This window comes from Rhinopithecus roxellana, chromosome 8 (assembly GCF_007565055.1).
Source record: "Rhinopithecus roxellana isolate Shanxi Qingling chromosome 8, ASM756505v1, whole genome shotgun sequence".
Classification (NCBI taxonomy): domain Eukaryota; kingdom Metazoa; phylum Chordata; class Mammalia; order Primates; family Cercopithecidae; genus Rhinopithecus; species Rhinopithecus roxellana.
Window position 1 is genome coordinate 64,774,689 of NC_044556.1, and position 20,387 is coordinate 64,795,075.

Below are 20,387 nucleotides of genomic sequence, written 5' to 3' on the forward strand. Positions count from 1 at the left end.
TGAAAAAAAAAAAATCATGCTCCCTCCACCAAAAAAAACTCACAAATATACTAAAACATTCTAAAGCACTACTGAAGTAAACAAAGAAGCACATGCCAGGAGTCTGTCTAAAGAGTGCCTGAATACAGGACTCCTGCTTTTACTTTTTTTTTTTTTTTTTGAGATGGAGTTTTTCACTCTTGTCCCCCAGGCTGGAGTGCAATGGTGTAATCTCAGCTCACTGCAACCTGCCTCCCGGGTTTGAGCGATTCTCCTGCCTCGGCCTCCTGGGTAGCTGGGATTACAGGCACGTGCCATCATGCCTAACTAATTTTTGTATTTTTAGTAGAGACAAGGTTTCACCATGTTGAGCAGGCTGGTGTCAAACTCCTGACCTCAAGAGATCTGCCCACCTAGGCCTCCCAAAGTGCTAGGATTACAGACGTGAGCCACTGTAATCCACTAGGATTACATTTGTTAAAAGAAATCACTAAGTACTTTTAAAGTTTACACAACTTAGTAACAAACTATCTAAACTTTAAAAGAAATGCAACAGTTATCACTAAACTAATTATCCTACATTAGACCAAGCTAAGTTTATTTGTTAAAAAGCACACTCAAGAAATACATCTTGAATACCTAGTATATAACAAGGATACAGCTGTGAATCAAACAGGTAAGGATCACTCTTCACATGGAGTTTTACATTCTAGTGGGGGAAAAAATTCCACTGCAATGGCTTTCAGAAGTTCCAAAGACTTACGAGATCAGCAAATCAACCAAGCACACGGAAAAACCACACATTTAACAGTACCTTTCTAAAAGGACTAAAATTTGGGAAGCATGACAGACTTGCCTTACAGCTAATGGGGTAGCTGGCTCAACCTTCGGCTTTTGCTTTTGGACAGCTTCTTCTTCGTGCTTACTCTTCCAGCCAAGCCAACCACTGTAAAGAAAGAAAACTTAGAATAAAACTGAGCTTCCAGGGTTTTAAAGTGCAGACTATCAAAATACAAGTTAAAAGCAAGCTAGATACAAATGAGATATTTTTTATTTAATTGTTAAGTAATTACCTTGCAGCATTAAATAAAGCAGAAGTGAGTTTACTTGCAACTGCTAGTGCAACATGGGATAATAATGGTTGGGTGCTTCCCTGAAAAACAGAACATTTGAAAGAGAAAACTCAGCAGCTTACAAAGAACAAAGCACACTTTCTAAATAAAGCTTACTTTAAAATGCTTTCAAAAGTTGTAAAGGCTGGACTAGCAACTCAGCTTCTTTCAGAGTACAGTAAAAAGTTTATTTTAGGAGCAATATAAAAAACAGTTTTAACTCTATAGTTTAAAAATAAAATCACAATTAGCGTATTTTACCATTAAAATTTCCCTCTTTAAATTGTAATTTCATTAAAATAAATTTTAAACTAGGATATTAAGATTACATTATTCTAGCTGGACTACGGATTTCACATCTACATATAACTGGCTCTTTTCTCTTTTTATATATATATGCACACACATATACATACACATTTTTATAAAAGTAAAAAGATATTTTGGACAATTCTGAGAAGCATGCTTTTTAAGTGAGAAACAAGAGCTGCCAAATCTAACACTCAACTTTCCCCTATTTTAGGAAGCAATTTTCACCACTTATAACAAGTATAGCTGGCAGCTTGTTCTGTCTTTCAATTCCTCATTTACTGAAATCCCTGGTGGGCTGACATCATTAACAAGTCTAAGCATCTGACTATTGCACCAATATTTAAAGACATCTCAGCTATCAAATAACTCAGGGCTTCAGAAACAAAGAATTTTCTTTTACACTGATGGTAGTACCTTTTCAGTTAATATAAAGAATTTAGAAGAAAGCTAGTTGAGATTAATTTTAGTTTCAATTGAAATTTAGAAATGTAAACTGCTTAATCTTCTAAGGCTAAGCAAGTTACCACATCCTATTTGTAGACAAATTGTAAAATCAAGAGCGGCCTTACTCATGATCATTGATAAAACTCATACCTCTAAAGCATAGAAGAAGCCAGTAAATGGATTGGACCCTACAGTGATATACTGAGACATGGCAGGTGGACTATTTTTAATTGCTGCATTAAATCCACCTATATTGGAGGCAGTCTTCATTTGATCAAAGGGGGACAGAGTCATAATACCTAATGATAAAACAAACAAACAAACAAACGTGATTTGAATGTACAATGTTATTTTGGTCATTACATTTTTACTTCAGTTCCATTCTAAGATGCTAAATGTTTTGTTTTATTTAATAAACAAAAGTCATTTTAAAAGCTACAAAATCAACATCAGAAAATATTCTGCTGGGTACAGTGGCTCACTCCTGTAATCCCAGCACTCGGGAGGCCAAAGCAGGTGGATCACTTGAGGTCAAGAGTTTGAAATCAGCCTGGTCAACATGGTGAAACCCCACCTCTACTAAACATACAAAAATTAGCCAGGTGTGGTGGTGGGTGCCTGTAATCTTAGCTACTTGGGAGGCTGGGGCAGGAAAATTGCTTGAACCTGGGAGGTGGAGGTTGCAGTGAGCCGCGATCGCACCAACTGCACTCCAGCCTGGGCAACAGGGCGAGACCCCGTCTCAAAAAAAAATTAAATATTAAAATTTCCATCTACAATTTCTATAACCTATAGAACATCATCAAAACAAAATTTAATCTTTTGAACAGATACGAAACTCAGAGGTACCAGAAGTATACAGTCCACTTATATCCCCAAATATCAATTCACCCTTTTTTTCTCTCTTTGAGATTCTCTTGCCTCAGCTTTCCCGAATAGCTGGGATTACAGACATGCACCACCATGCCCAGCTAATTTTTGTATTTTTAGTAGGTACGAAGTTTCACCATATTGGCCGGGCTGGTCTCAAACTCCTGACCTCAGGTGATCCTCCAGTCTCAGCTTCCCAAAGTGTTGGGATTACTAGTGTGAGCCACTGTGCCCCGCCAATATAGGCATGTGCTGCTGTGCCTGACCTTACTAATTTTCATATACATGTATTGCTCCCCTTTGCCTGAAAACTGTCAAAAAATGCATTTGTCCTTAAGATGTGTCCTAGGAAAGGAAATTCTTTGAGTGAGTTCATAAGGAAACCATTCACTGGATTTATAGGAATTAAAGTGATCAAACAAACCCTTGGACTGTTTTTTAAATTCCCCTCCCACCTCCTGGACTATCATAAAATATCAGAACACCTGTCTCACAGTCATGAATGAATTCATGATTCAGTATACAAAATGTTTTCACTACATTACAAAATTTGCATAAGTTTTGCCTGGCTCCACCAGAACACGATCAAAGGGCAAATTGTATGGCATATAAATTGAAATTTAAGTTTTAAAATAGCTTCTTTTCAAACTCTCATGTGATATACACGGGAGTATAAATTGCTACAAGATAATCCAGAGGACAATTTTGCAATAGATATGCAATTTTTTTAAAGGATTCTAATTTATGGTAAGGAAATGGTTGATCAGTCCTTTCCATCGTTGCTACCAATGATGTTTTCCTTCCTATAACTTAAATCATCCATTTTCGATGTCACACTTTAGATCCGGTCATCAGCAACTGTAGATTCTTTGTAACTTTGATTTCAAGCGTACCGCACTTAGACCACCGCCTCCTAGCTTTCCATCTCAATTACTCCAGAAACTCCCTACAGTAATTTCACAATTTTGAGTTTAAATTAATTAATCCTACTATTTTTTCCACTATTTATCAAGTACCTCTTGGGATCACTTCCCTTTTTATCCAGCTTAGATTTGCGTTCCATCATCATCACTTTCTTGCAAAAATCCACAACCTCCCTACACTCATCTCCCCCTACACACATACTCCCCTGGCTAAATCTTAACCTTAGTTGACCTAAACTTTCTGCATTCTCTGCTCTCGAAGCAAAATAGCGAATCATTGCCAAGAAAAACAATACCTCTGGGTTTCAAAGTAAGGACCACAAACAAATGGACATAAAGTTTGGTCCAAAATCCTTCTGACCTCCTCAACCCCTCCTTCCCATCCTCAATCCTTTGAAATCTATTTGTTGAAGAAACAAGGCTGTTTGAGACTAATTTCCCACAGTCTACATTTTGCTGACCACATTCCTATAGTATTATTTAAAGTGTTTTTCTGCCCTCTATATTGCTACACATTGGTACTGAATTTAGGGGGCTGTTATCTTTCGAGTCACCGATTTTAGCACTATTTTTCATTAATTTAAGGTGGTATGGCTTATTTACATCTCTCTTTCTCTCCCTATATTCTTCCAAAATATTTGTATCTCAATTTTTTATTAAATTCACTGTTTTTATTATTAGGAATGATATAAGTATTAATCACTGATGAGATACACCACTTACTGTAATTACATTTCCTTGGCTGTGCATTCTTTTTTTTCTGGAGTTATTAAGTTAACCTTGCCATTAAGAGTTTTCCCTGAGTGTCTGAGGTCTTTCCACACTTTGAAAGACATCAAAGTCCCTCTCAATATAAATTTCCATAAAGTCAAACTCATTGGATAATTTTCTAGGCCTAGTAGAATGACTAAAGAAGGCCTCTTTGACAATGTGATATATTAAGAGACCTGAGTGAAGAGAGGGAGAAAGCCATGTGACTAGCTAAAGTTTTCCAGGCAGAGGGAGCAGTAAATCCAAATGCTCTAGAGTAGGGATATGCTTGCTGTGTCTGAGGAACACAGAGGAGATCTGCGTGATGAAACACAATGAACGGGGAGGAGTACCCTACAGGAGACAGCGTCAGAGGTACCATAAGCCAGATAAAGTTGGGCCTTGTATGTCACAGTAAGGAGCAACCAGAAGAAAGATGATGTAGAAAAAAAAAGGAGGAGCAAGTTTGGCAGGAGGAAACTAAGAATTCGATTTTGGATATGTTAAGTTTGATATCTAGGTAGAAATTATTCAGTAGGGAGCTGGAGAAATGAGTATGAGGCTTCAGGAAGAGGTCAGGACTCCATAAAAACGGAGATACTGAGAATCTATTCTTATGCTCCTTGTTTGTGATTTTAGAGAGCAGGGGGTGAAAATATTTATTCTTAAGCCTATATTAATTTGGCTTTCATCCTCACCATTCTGACTGTTCATATCAAAAGTCAGTAAATAACTCCATGTTGTCAAATCCAATGGACCTTCTTCTTTTCTTGAACTCTACAAAACATTCCACAGTAAACCACTCCCTCTCAAATTTATATCTACAATCCCAGCTTCCTCCCTGAACTTCAGACTCTCACGTCCAATTCATACACCTGATACCTCTACTTGAATGTTTAACTGTGTCAGAAGTTAACCTGTAAAAACATAACTCTTTATGTGCCTCTCCTTCTCCTTATTCTCATTTCAGTAAACAGTCTCATCATCCACCCTGTTGCTCAAACTTAAAAATTAAGAAACCCTTAATGCTTTCCTTTCTCTTGTTTCTCAAAACCATCCCTGAGCAAGTACAAAGTATATCTCAAATCTGTCTACTTCCTTCCAACTCGGCTGCCTCCACCATAAAGCCATCATTCTCTCTTGTGTGAATTATTGCAATATACTCCTAACTGGTCTCCTTGCTTTCTTCTACAAGCATCTCTCTACCCAGCAAAAAGAGATATGTGAAAATGTAACCCCCTACTTAGAATCCATCAATGACATCCATTGCATTTAGAATAAAATCACATCTCCTTATCCCTACGTGATCTAACCCTAGTCTGCATCTCCAACCTAACTTTGTCCTGTTTTCCCCTCACTCTTTATGGTCAAGTCACACCAACCCCCTTTCTGTTTCTTGAACACTCTGAGGTCTTCAAGGCTCCCAGGCCTATATCCCTGATGCTCCTCTGCCTAGAATGCTTTTCCTACACCTCTTTCCATAGCTGGTTCCTTCTCATCCTTCAAGTCTCTCCCTGGAGAGGCTTTTCCTCACTAGTCTACCTAAAGCACCCTCTTCCTTTACTCTCTATCATAACCTTCTACTTATTTTCTTCATGATGCTCACTAACAGTCTGATATTATCATATTTATTTATTTAGTTTATTGTTTGTCTCCCCATCACCAAAATGTAAGCTTTATCAGGGTGGAGTCCTATCTTGTATTTCTAGCACAAATATTAATAGCTACTCATTTACTTGTTGAATAAATTAACCAGACCTTTACATAAAGATATACATACAATGAAGTTTACTGTACCTTTTTTCATTTTGTAGGCTGGGGATAAATGAATAGAATAACATTTTCTATCCAATCATTTTCCCTAGCCAGTTTCAATGTTCCAAAGTTTAATTAACAGAGCAGGGAAGCTACCCTGAACTGAACTCAACACTTTGGAATTTTGTAGCATTTTTATGCTAGCAAAAAATTAGACACACTGAAATGTTTACCAATAGGTTTTTATTACAGAGTATACCATATAAGAGCTACGCAGTAAATAGAAAGACAGCCTGTGTGTCAGATATCTTGTTAGCCTCTCTAGAGTCACACTCCTTCCTCTTCTCCTTGTTCTTTCTCTCCCAGTGTCCAGTTTTCATAGAATGAGTAGAACTTGACCAAGTGAACAAACACAGAGGAGGCACTCTAGCCAACATGCACATAGATCCAGGAGTAAAAGTGTATAGTGTGCTGGAGAAACAATGAGTGTTTCCTCCTCTGCTCCCACTACAGCTGGTCCCCTTGTCTGCTACAATTATGTTGTAGTACTGCAGCCATTCTCATGTGTTTCTTCTAACTAGATTCACACTTTAAGACAGCAGGGAAGCATGTCTTTACATCTCTATATCCTCAATACCTAACACAGTAAGCTCTCTTATAGTGGCTGCAAGAAGAAATCTGCTTTTATCTACATTTTACCAGTTTAAAGGTTACTTTTTTTTTTTTTTTAAGTGATGGGGTCTTGCTATGTTGCCCAGGTTGGTCTTGAACTCTTGGGCTCAAGAGATCCTCCTACCTCAGCCTTCTGAGTAGCTGGGATTACAGATGCAAGCCACCACACCTGACCAAGGTTACATTTTTAAAAGACTGATCTATATGGTCATTATCTAGACCAAATTTGTCTGTAGAAAAGTTAGTCAAATAGTGAGTGATTTAAAACTATACAATACTGTGGCTGAGGGCATAATTAAATCTTTATTAAAACTGCTACCATTTATTTTTCTTTTCTTTTGTTTTCTTGAGACAGAGTCTGTCACCCAGGCTGGAGTGCAGTGGCGTGATCTTGGCTTACTGCAACCTCCACCTCCCGGGTTCAGGCAATTCTCCTGCCTCAGCTTCCTAAGTAGCTGGGAATACAAGTGTGTACCACCACACCCGGCTAATTTTTGTATTTTTAGTAGAGACGGGGTTTCGCTATGTGGGTTGGCGTAATCTTGAACTTCTGGCCTCATGTGATCCACCCACCTTAGCCTCCCAAAGTGCTGGGATTACAGGTGTTAGCCATCATGCCCGGCTTTAAAGATATATACCTATGATGATCTGAATCTGAACTACCTTCCAGATGTCTCACTAAAGGCAATGCATTTTTTCACATAAGAATAAATGTTGGCTGGCCGGGCACGGTGGCTCAAGACTGTAATCCCAGCACTTTGGGAGGCCGAGATGGGCAGATCACAAAGTCAGGAGATCGAGACCATCCTGGCTAACATGGTGAAACCCCGTCTCTACTAAAAAATACAAAAAACTAGCCGGGCGAGGTGGCGGGCGCCTATAGTCCCAGCTACTCAGGAGGCTGAGGCAGAAGAATGGCGTGAACCCGGGAGGCGGAGCTTGCAGTGAGCCAAGATCCGGACACTGCAGCCCAGCCCGGGCGACAGAGCGAGACTCCGTCTCAAAAAAAGAAGAATAAATGTTGGCCAGGTGCAGTGGCTCATGCTTGTAATCTCAGCACTTTAGGAGGCTGAGGCAGGTGCACCTCTTGAGGTCAGGAGTTCAAGATCAACCCAGCCAACACGATGAAATCCCATCTCTATTAAAAATACAAAAATTAGCCAGGCATGGTGGTGCACGCTTGTAATCTCAGCTACTTGGGAGGCTGAGGTGGGAGGATCACTTGACCCCAGGAGGCGGAGGTTGCAGTGAGCTGAGATCACGCCACTGCACTCCTGCCTGGGTGATAGAGCAAAGCTCCATCTTAAAAAATAATAATAATAAATAAAGAATAATGTCCATCTCTAAAAAATGAGGTACTTTAATAAAAAGGTTTAAGAAGTAAATTCCAAAAGAATTTGAATTAGTAATACTTACCAACACTAGCATGATCAATAATAGTGTCAATATCTTGTAGACCCCATTTCTTATAAGCTAATGGTGGTGGTTGTATGTTCTCATTGCCTGATGCTGCAGCTACAAAAGATAAAATAGACAATCCAAACAATTATTATGGATAAAATGAAGTTTTACAAAAAAATCATTAAAACCATACTAAGTTATTATTCTAAAATTTCAGCTCATAATGAGTCAAAGTAATGAAAACAAGGCATAAAGTGAGATTTATTCATGCCAAGACAATGCACATAAAATGCAAACATTTAAAAGACTAAGTTGGCTGTCACAAAAGATTCTGGAACACTCAAGTCATTAAAGAAGACTACTAAAAATTCTAGACTACTACTAAAAATCAAAGTGAATTCAGGCTGGGCACGGTGGCTCATGCCTGTATTAGAAATTAGAAATAATTTCAGATCTCAATTTTAGAGTTCTTAAAATATGGAAAAGAAAAGTCTTAAAATCAGTGAAAATATGAGTAGTGGCGCTGACTTCCCCTTTTCTTCTGGGATTGAGTAGAGAAGACTTAGTGGCCCCAAAACAAAGTTTAACTCCCAAATGGTTGAGACGGCTTCCTGAAAACATAGGCTAATTAGGATATGTTTACTGCTTCATAAAATTGTTTCTAAACCTAGTCTAAATACAGCATCTCATATTGCAATCAAAATTTTTTTTTTTTTTTTTTTTTGAGACGAAGTCTTGCTCTGTCGCCCAAGCTGGAGTGCAGTGGCCAGATCTCAGCTCACTGCAAGCTCTGCCTCCCGGGTTTATACCATTCTCCTGCCTCAGCCTCCCGAGTAGCTGGGACTACAGGCGCCTGCCACCTCGCCCGGCTAGTTTTTTGCATTTTTTAGTAGAGACGGGGTTTCACCGTGTTAGCCAGGATGGTCTCGATCTCCTGACCTCGTGATCCGCTCATCTCGGCCTCCCAAAGTGGTGGGATTACAGGCTTGAGCCACCGCGCCCAGCCCAAAAATTTTTATCTTTTTTAGCAGGTTGATATGATTGGTAAAACTGATGTCTTGGCTATGTGGTTCTTTTCTAGTACATGCTTTTTTTACTAGGTCAGAATTTGTTTAAATTTTTATATCTATTTTCAGAATCTTTTAAATTATTTAAATTTAGCCCACCATAAGCTTCATTATCTTGAGAACATTTAAAATACTCACCATTAACCTATATATCAAAAGACAATTTTCTGTAGGTAAGAAGTTCATTAATTTAATAAACTAGAAATTGACAATTATTTTATAATCGGTATTATCAGCTATTTAAATTTTCACTAAAGTTAAACTTTGTTTTGGGGCCATTAAGGCTCCTCTACTCAATCCCAGAAGAAAAGGGGAAGTTAGTGCTACTACTCATATTTTCACTGATTTTAAGACTCTTCCATATTTTCACAACTCTGAAATTGAGATCTGAAAATTGATGGTGTATCTTTCACTGGCAATAGTTTTTCTTCTTAGTGGTACATAAAATAATAGTATTTCTTACAATCAATGGCATGTTGAATTTGATGAAATATCTCTTCCAAAAGATGTAACAGCATCAGAATGTAAACTATAGGTAGTAAAAGTAAGAATTCTTGATTATTTGGGCAGTTTTCATCCCTAAGTCACAAAATAATGCCCACATATACATTAAGTTTAGGCCTTTAGCTTTTCTCCATTCTGAGTGTTCTGAGTTAGCAAAAAGCAGCTCATGCTGACTCCCGGCTGGGTCCTGCTGACAGTGATATCGGTAGGATCTCGCATTTCCCTTGCACACAGTGGACAGCTTTATCCTCAGGGAGGACAGAAGCAATGTGGAGTCACCAGATTTTAGGATGTTGGCCTTGATCAGCTGCTGATCTAGTGAAAATCTGGTACCTCAGCCACATGCAACTAAATTCTTTACCCCAATGTTGGTTGTCAATACAGTTGCAAATCTAGCTAGTCAAGACATACTGCTGAATTCGTAAAGAAAGCCCAGTGTTCCTGTGCTGACCACACTCTCCAAAGGCAACATGTGAAAAGTGTTTATGTTTTAGCGCTTGTCTCTACCTTACTAAGCAATCTACTCAACATGCTCCCCTGTCTCTATAGGAGGCAGGTTCTTCCCATAAATCTAGTTCAGAAGGCCTTTCTTTACTTAGAAGACACACCTAATTCCATAAGCAGGTGAAATTAAATAAAACAAACATTAACAGAGGTTAAATATTTCTTGACAAAATATTACCTTTTGCTACCTGATTTCGACAAGCACGAAGAGATTGAAAAAGGCTAAATCCATCAATAGTCACAATGGCAGCCGGATATAAGATACTCAACTCTTCATTCTATTTAGGAAATTAAAAAAAAGTTATTGAATAGATACATCAAATAAGCTTATCTACTTTTTATTATACTGAATTTCATGAATAATGTAAAATGAAAAATACTGGGACTAAACCGTCAACCACCCAACACCCAAAGCAAGGCAGAAGAACAGTAAGCAAGGCACCCAAGGCAGAAGAACAGTAAAAATAGATTAAAAAATTAATTTCAGAGTGCCTTTTTGCCAAAGACCTAAAATTCTTTTCAAAATATAACCTTTTGTGTATGGTAAATAATTGTCTCAAAGATGCTGAGAGTAACACAAAGAATTACAGTTTCATAAAAAGTAAATATACTCATTGCACAGATAAAACAGTACGTAAAAACAGAAGAAAGACAACTCACCTGAAATCCCAGACATGTCTCAATACACATCCCCAAATATATTCAAAAACATTTGCATAAGGCTATACCAAATATAGTATCCTAACATGTTTTTTACTACTCAATAATATGTCAATGATATTTTTCCATTTCAATAAGTGAACAAATCATTTTTTGTTGTGGCTGCACAGTCTTTCATTATATGCACCCTATTTTACTTAACCAGTTCGTATTGATATTCGGCATGGGCTCCTGCTTCCACTCTTGCTCTCTACAATCCACGCTCCACACAGCCAGTGTGCTCTTCGTAAGACATAACAGATCAAACCAATCTCCTGATTAAAACTCTCCAATGACTCCCTTCTGCATTTAGAATAAAACCTGAACTCATTAACCATGGCTGCAAGATCTGGCAAATATGAGAGGTCATCATTACCCTCAGACCTTTGCATGTGCTTGGACCTTCTCCTCTCTGATCTTCACCTGCCTAATTGTTCCTGTCATTCAGGTTTCAGTTCAAATGTTAGTTATCCAGAAAGGCTGCTCCTGAACCTCGATCTCAAACAACATACCTATTCTCTCAGCACATTACTATCTCATCAACATGACTTCCTTTACAAAACCTATCAGAGACTGAAATCACCTTGATATCTCTAGCTGCTTACTGTTGGTTTCCCTCCACCATCCCCAAACTGTAAACTCCATGAAAGCAGGAAACCTTGCATGTCTGTTACACCAATGAATCCTCAGGGATTAGAAGTGAACTGGGCAAATAATAGGCAGTAAAGAATGTTTATGAATTAATATATTTTCATCATTACAAACATCACTGCAATAAACATTCTTCGGTCTATATCTTTTCACGTTACTAGGATATTACTTTAGCGTAAATTCCTTCAAGTGGGTCAGTTGGGTCATACAGTATTCACAGTTTTCATTCTCATATATATTAATTGCCTCAAAAAGTAACTATCAACTTATATTTCCACCAATAATACATGAGAGTGACTGTTTCTCTATATTGTCATCAAAAGTTTGTTAATCTTTATCTTTGCCAATCCAAAAGGTGAAAAGTTATCTCACTGTATTTTCTTATAGTTCTTAGATTATTAAGGTTCAAAATTTTCTTATATGTTTTTGGGCCAATTTCTTCTCTTGAGATCTGCCTTGCTCCTTTTTCTACTGGACTGTCAGACTGTTTCTCTGTTTAAAAAAGACTTCTGGGCCACAGGAGCATAAGCCACTGGGGAAGGGACATGGCATGTATTCTCACATGACAAGTTCACAAGGCTAGGCACGCATGGCTCAGTGAGCACAGCAGCAGGGAGAGAGCCTCCTCACTGACTTAGGGGAGCTAGAAAACAGAAAAGACCTAATTAATCACTAGCAAGTCAATTTCTCCAAAACCAGGTAGTCTTCCTGAAGAAAACACTAATACAAATACCAATGGCCCCAGATCTGTAGATACTGTGCTAGATGACAGAGAAGATCTCTTTACAGAAGCTATTACAAAAGAAATTTCTTTGAAATTCCAGAAGGAGATTTTCCCTCTCTTTCGATTCCTCTCCTGCAACAAATGACCTGCTGTCACTCGTACTAGACTCATTGCTCCTAGAACTGAATTAGAGGAAATATGCTTCTGTGAGCTCTGACAAATCTGGAAGTCTATTAAAAAGAAGCAAATAGAAGGTATTTTTGATATATAAATGGATGTGTCAGATCCACAGCTGTTTAATAAAGCATACAGAGTAACAACAAAGACTTCCTTCTTGATAAAAATTGTGAAATGATTTTCTTGGTTTGTATAGCAAATAACAAGCAAATATTTAAATGTTAGTTATATTTTTCCACTAGTTCTAAAAAAAAGAGTATTATAGACATGACCAAATTTAATGTATTTTAAAAAGCTTCGTCCTCCAGTGAATTTTTAGAAAAATGAAAAACATCTCTGGAAAGTTATCTTCAGTTCACAGATTATTGTCTTTGATTTCCAGCTGTTCCTTGTTTCCTTTAATAGTTCAATTTCTCCTATCTCCCTATGATGAATATTATTAGTTACTAAGACTTAAGTCTTCAGCCTGCAGTTTTATTTTCCTACACTCTTTACTTGAAAGAACTCATTCACTATCTATGACTTCAGCCATCATGTCCAATCTAGTCTCTGTGCCTATACAGCAGTTTTGTATCATTACATGATACCAGTAACGATTTCCTACCATCGCCTCAAACTCAACATGTGCAAAACCTCATTTAATAACATTTACTGCCAATGTAGTCCCTTATTCCAACGTTGACAATGGCACTCCTCAGGATATCTTAGAGACATCTTTAGCTCATTTTTAAAAAATTGTCCATCTCTACACAATAACCAGGTCCTATTAAGCTTCTTCAAAGCAATTTTTTTTTTTTTTTTTGAGATGGAGTCTCACTCCGTCATGCAGGCTGGAGTGTAGTGGCGAGATCTCAGCTCACTGCAACCTCTGCCTCCCGGGTTCAAGCAATTCTCCTGCCTCAGCCTTCCAAGCTGCTGGGACTACAGGCGCATGCTGCCACGCCCGGCTAATTTTTTGTATTTTAGTAGAGACGGGGTTTCACCGTGTTGCCCAGGCTGGTCTCAAACTCCTGAGCTCAGGGAATCTGCCCACCTCGGGCTCCCAAAGTGCTGGCATTACAGGTGTAAGCCACAGTGCCCGGCCCCAAAACGTTTTTGTACTGGTCCTTTCTCTCTTCCCATAGCCATTTTAGTCCCAGCTCCCAGCACTCCACATCTGTTACAGATAACTTAAAAAACCAGATAACTAGCCTCCCTAATTCCAGTTTATCTTGAAGAAAGAAATCTTCAATAGTCCTTTGATTACATCACTTCCTTCTTACAAATCTTTAGGAGTTTCTCTCATTTCCTAAATCAATTCTAATTTTTCACTTGGTTTTTGAATTTATGCAAAATTTGGCCACTCTGTTTGACAGTTTCTCATTATTTTATAACATAAGTTTCTTTGTTGTTGCATATATAGTTCTACATTCGAATCTTCTATCAAAATTTCTCCTGATTACCTGAAACACTTTCCCCTCTTTTCGATTACCTAATTAAATTCTATACCGATTGTTCAAGGCTTAATGCAAACCTCACCTCATCAATGAAAATTTTCTTATTTTCCTGGTCCAAATTGAACTCCTCTTTCTCTAAGCTTGTACAGAATGTATTCTGTCCAAATAAATTACCAATAAATTAGGTATTGCTTTATATTACTGATTAATTCATCCATAGATATTATTAGATTTTAATCCTAGTCTCTCTTACTAGATAAGATTCTTTTGCAGCTCCAGTCCATCTCCCATGCAAATTCAATTAACAAATGCATACAGTATCTACACCTGCTTACTTGAAATCTTTTGGAGGCTAAGTAGTACAACAAAGGGAAGGCATATTACATAGGTTTGACTATGCACTCTGCAAAACAAATAAAAGCAAATTGGTTTAAATGGCCCTATAATTATTTTTTGACTAAGACAACCAAAATGTTACAAGGCACCTAAGAGGTTAGAACCTTAGATACTAAGCAGTATTATCTTCTCAGTTGAAATCTTCAATGAATATATCTATTTTCCACTATGAACAAAAGCTTAGTAAACCCTTTTCTGAGAAACAGTTAAGTACAAGGTAGTATCACTAGTAACAAGAAGGCCAATTTTTTTTTCTTTTACTCTAGGTAATTTTGGCACCTAAATCCAAATAAAAAAAGATATAAAGTTATAGAATATCATATTTTTGCCTTAAGTCACTATTAAATTCTAAAAATAAGAAATTTTCTTGGCTTCTAACTAAAGGGTTTTACTTTGTTGTAGAATGAAACATATAATATTTCATGAAATAAGTAAAAGCAAGACTGGTATTCTTTACTCCACTACAAATAGATTATATTTCTAGACTATGATAGCAGAGTTAACTGTGCCACAAGACAAAGATATCTTTTAAGTTTCCACCCAAAAAAGAGGAGAGAAACTGCTTCAAAGTAATGCCACTATTACTGTTGGAACACAATTTTTTACACTACCTGCTCAGTCACCCCGGGATGTCGTGGTATTTCATAGGTTCTGCATTTAAGTTGAAGTACTGGGTCCTCATTCAAAAGCTGTGCAAGCAAGAGCACACCATTCTAGGAGGAAGAACAGAGAAGGTCCCTGCTTGTTTTCTTATCAATATACCTGAGCAGGTATGGCCAGGCAAAGAGTACCATTTCCCCAACAGTTTTCCAGAGATACCAGGTACACTCTTTTCAGAATACAGCTCCTCTTCTCTGTATCTTCTACCAGAACTTACCATGGCCTATCATAGCCTCTACCCCAATAAAGCATCAACTACACGTTTTCAGGCAGCAGGTAATAAAGTCACAAACTAGTATAAAGGGGATGCACAACCAGATATTGCAGTCAACTAGTGTTTCCTAGCTGTAGAAAACTCAACTCACCTCAGTATAGAAGCGTACATAACCGGAAGTAAAACCCACCACAATGCAGGTCCAGTCAGGACGCCCAGTGGAACTCCTGTTACAAACAAAATTTATTATCTTAACAACTCATAAATCAAAGCAAAGGGAATAGATAACTCTTATTTATCCTTACCTCTTTTGGCTTGCTAGTGGGATACATAGAGCACTGGTTACACATTCCCTAAAAACAAAAACAAAATCATATGCTTACCCACTGAACTTACCAATTACTTTTATTTCTTTATAATTGGATGTTAAAGGACAATAACTGGAAGATGACTTCTGTGAACCAGTTTTATTTGATGCATAAGTAAAAATACAGTAAAACTCTACTACCGGTAAGGTCCATAAAATTCATTCACACAAAATATAATGCCACATGCATTTGAGGTTAATAAAAAACAGAATTTTTCACTCTGTCTTGTCATGAAAAACATGAAAGTACAGAAAGCAAAACTTTACTTACACAACTGACTGTATACAGAACAGAGCAAAGCTCAAACGATCCCCATGCAGCCATTTCCTACTATGTCCCTCCCTCTCCTCTGCTTCAGCTAAGAACTTCAGCCTGCCTCGTTGTTTGAGATCAGGAGCTGGGAAAATGGCTGAGGAACTGCCAGTCACGTTATATGCAAACTGTATTTCTGCAGGGTACATTATTTTAGGAACTTACGTATTTCAACTTGCTGGCTTTTCTATTTTGCAGAAACTGCTCTGATCATCTATTTCTAAGCACATGTTAGGTGTGATGTTCCATAAAAAAGATATATATATTTTTTTTCTGACACGTAGATTTCATTTGTCAGGAGCTCAGAAACTAAGTCTCAAAATCAAAACAACTCTTACCCACTGACTTTTATTAAATGTGTCAAACCTGAGGATCATCACCAGCTTATCCAAGAAACTACAAACACTTCTACGCCATACATCATACTAGGTAATCCATGAACAAAATTCATCTTCGTGTTTGTTTGCTGTTTTTAAAGTATTATGTTTGCTTTGCATTTCTGACAGAGATCAAATGTCTTTAAAACACTTAGGCTAAATGGTGTAAGGAGAAATATTACCATTTATTTTGATAATAGTAGAGAATATTTCAAATATCTACAATGTGCCAGGCTATGTTCTAGGCACTTCCACTTGGTTTCTTTTATCTGAATTCAAAGTCTGGAGGATTTTCTTACTCATTCTGATCTGACAGTTTTCAGTCATAAAAATTTAATTGAAAACCAGTTTTGGGTTCAAGGTTCTAGGCTAGCAGTTCCATCATGTAGTCACATTGGATATCATAGTTATAAAAGTTTTACTGGGTCAGCAGGAAACTGATGTACCAACTTGCATTTCTGAAGTATTTATGAGTTTTAAGAATTAATGTAGTACTGTACCCTTCAAGTATAAGACAAATATCAGCAAAGCAGAGAAGACAATGACTGCCCTTGACTTTCTGGATGAATAAAATTAGTAATGGAGAACAGAGGAAAAAGACAAAAAGGATTTCATGAGATTCTTTTCTAATTCTTCCTTAAATCTTCCAACAGAATTAAAAATAATAATTAGTTGATACATAAAATTTACTGATCAAATCATTCTCTACAACGTATAAAGTTAGGATGCATATACATTCACTAAACATTTCAAATAATGAAATTTCTTTCTTATTTTAAAAAATTGGATTTTTTTTAAGACACAGGGTGTCACTCTGTTGCACTGGCTGGAATGCAGGGCATGATCATAGCTCACTGCAGCCTCAAACTCCTGGGTTCAAGTGATCCTCCTGCCTCAGCCTCTCGAGTAGCTGGGACTACAGGTGTGCACACCATGTCCAGCTAATTTTTAAATTTTTTGTAGAGACAGGGTCTTACTATGTTGCCCAGGGTGATCTTGAACTCCTGGGCTCAAATGACCTTCCTGCCTTGGCCTCCCAAAGTGCTAGGATTACAGATGTGAACAACTGAGCCCAAACAAATAATGAAACTTTTTAATAGATTCACTTACAAGTCAAACAATTTCATACATACATGTAACACACAGAGAAACAAAAATTAACTGGCACCTACCCTTCTTCGACATTTAAAGAACCACTCCAGCCAACAGCAAATTGCATTTCTTCCTTTCCTTTATCACTATATTTCCATTTTGCTGAAAGAATGAAGATATCATATAAAATAATTTTAGCTATAATATACTAAAAAAGTAATTTATAAATTTTGCTCTTTCCCCTTAGAATATGATTACAAAATTTAACAGTTGTATGTTAACTGACTTGGGTCTTTTTATAGGTAAATATAAGATAAAAATATTTATAAGATTCTTATAATACACCTAGTCTCCTGGCCTTCAGCCTCTCCTTTCCCCAATTCAACCAGTATAATGTTGTCATAGTTCTTATAGAATAAAGTTACTAATTCCTATGCCCACCCTGCCTAGTTTAGGACTACTTTTATCTTCAGATGACAGAGAAAATTTTTCTACTAGACCTTTGCTACTTGAGGGTAAATTTGCTTTGTAAGACCATTCTATATACATTTTACACACAATCTTACTTTGATCAGTAAGGTTTGGAAATCTACAAGGTATGAAAAAAACCTCAATTTTAATCTTCAAAAAAAAATTATGAGTTAAAATGTTATGCCCAAAACAGAAATCGATAATGAGTTTTCAAATTAAGAGTTGAAAATCACCTCACTCACATTGTTACTAAGAAAAGGTCAATGACCTTTTTAGCTCTGACTGTCCCTTGCAAGAATTGAGCAACGCACAGTACTGCCCCTGCAGTATCATATACAGAGAGCTAAGGTAGCTACAGCCAAGACAGAAAAAAGGGAGAAAAAAACAGAATGCAAGGGGGAGAAAGAGGGAAATGGGGTGGGGGGGAGATAAAGTGTTATATTATTTTCACCTAATCCATTTTCTCTTCTATCCAATGCATCAAAATAAAGGTCGCTGAAAAGAATAGGATACTCACGCACTAGAAATACAGCTTTTTGCTCTCGAGCTATTACCATAAGATCATTGGTTGGTGATAAGGATAAAACACAATCTTGGAGCCAGGAAGTTTTTTGTGTTTTGCAAGTATTTCCTTCTTCTTCCTGTGGGTAAAACTACAATTACTGCATATGCAAAAATACCGAGAGTATTCAAACTCAGCTTGCCTGCCTCAAGGGATGAGGGGGAAGAAAAAAAAGAAAAGGAAATATTTCCAATTCTCATACACTTTCATAATATTCCTTATCAAAGATCGTGAACCCAAGAGGCGGAGCTTGCAGCGAGCTGAGATCGCGCCACTGCACTCCAGCCTGGGTGACAGAGTGAGACTTCGTCTCAAAAAAAAAAAAAAAAAAAAAAAGCCAAAGATGACTGCAAACAAAATACCCGCTATAAACAAATCTTCAGTTTTGAATATTAATTCAAAAAATTTAAATATAAACAAATATAAACTAGCAAGGCATTAAAAGACTGTCACATAGTGGCCAGGCACAGTGGCTCACACCTGTAATCCTATCACTTTGGTAGGCTGAGGACAGGAGGTCAGGAGTTTGAGGCCAGCTTGGATAACATGGTGAAACCCCATCTCTACTAAAAATACAAAAATTAGCTGGGTGTGGTGGCACGTGCCTGTAATCCCAGCTACTCGGGAGGCTGAGGCAGGAGAATCACTTGAACCCAGGAGGTGGAGGTTGCAGTGAGCTGAGATTGCACTACTACACTTCAGCTTGGGTGACAGAGCGAGACTCTGTCTCAAAAATAAATAAATAAATAAAAATAAAAGTCACATAGGAATCACTCCAGGAATAATTCAGCATTAGGAACTTTAGTGACTAATCCTATTTACAAAGAGATAGCTAGACAGCAAAGAAAAAAAATCTGATGTTTATTATGGTTACAGGACCTATAAAAGCATTTGATATAATGTTATGCTTCTTTCTTTTTATTTGGCCTACAAGGTGTTTTCTTTTTTCATTAGACATTTACATATTGTATAGGTAAATCCCCGTGGTTAAAAATTCAACAGCTATAAAAAGGTGTTCTTTGAAAAGTCTCTTATACTCCTGTACTCTAGCCATCTAGTTGTTAACTCTAGAGACAATGCAATCAGTTCTTATGTGTATTTCCAGAGATACTTCATGCACATTTACTACCCTTTTCCTCCCTTTTTCTTACAAGAATAGTAGCATAATATATACATATTTCTATACTTTGCTTTTTTCTCTTAACATATTCCTTAGACTTCATTCCACTTCCACATGAAGTTTCTTTATTCTTTTTAATGTCTGCATAGTATTCCATTTTATGGATGCACTATAATTTATTTAACCAGTTCCCTATATGCGTGGACATTTGTATTACTTACCATCTTTTGCTGTGACCAACTATGCTGCAATAAATATGTTTATAAATTTGTCAGTTTGTGTGGAAGTGTATCAGTAAGCTAAATTCCCAGAAGTAAAATTGCTGGGTCAAAGGGAATGTGCATTAGTAAATTTGCTGGATATTCCCAAACTGTGCCCCACACGTTGTATTAATTTGTAATTCCATCAGCAATTTTTGAAAGTGCTTGCTTTTTCACAGGCATTTCGAAAAATATTTTAATGGTGGATCTCTGTCAATTTAATAGGTAAAATGTAGTACCTCAAAATACTTTTAAATTACATTTTTCTTATGAATGAGAATTTAGGCATTTTCTCATATACTTAAGAAAATTTCTGATTTTATATAAAGGAAAGGAACAAACTGCATAATTTTCTACGAACAGTTTGTTCCCTTCCTTTGTAGATTTCCCATTGGGTTGTTGCTCTTTTTCTAATTGCTTTGTATACGCTCTTTACATACAAAAAAAACCAAAATTGGCCCTTTGAACATAAGTGATGCAAATAGTTTTTCCTATTTGTGATGGTTTAATTTTTTCCATGTAGAAATTTTCTACTGTCATGTAACTAAATTATCCATCTATTCTCTTATGGCTTC

The 20,387-nt window shown here is 37.1% G+C and overlaps 1 protein-coding gene and 1 non-coding gene across 2 annotated transcripts in view; both read right to left on the reverse strand.

The window, feature by feature from the left end:
* RAB3GAP2 (RAB3 GTPase activating non-catalytic protein subunit 2) overlaps positions 1-20,387 on the reverse strand; it is a 117,493-nt gene that overhangs the window by 43,295 nt on the left and 53,811 nt on the right. Inside the window, 10 exon segments of the mRNA XM_010368081.2 lie at positions 836-925; positions 1,053-1,132; positions 1,998-2,146; positions 8,234-8,332; positions 10,472-10,571; positions 14,988-15,089; positions 15,402-15,477; positions 15,556-15,603; positions 17,480-17,561; positions 18,388-18,511. Coding sequence (XP_010366383.1) covers positions 836-925; positions 1,053-1,132; positions 1,998-2,146; positions 8,234-8,332; positions 10,472-10,571; positions 14,988-15,089; positions 15,402-15,477; positions 15,556-15,603; positions 17,480-17,561; positions 18,388-18,511 — 950 coding nt within the window.
* Positions 6,197-6,327, reverse strand: LOC115899440. The gene has a single exon (XR_004059146.1). It is a non-coding gene; the product is annotated as a small nucleolar RNA SNORA36 family (small nucleolar RNA).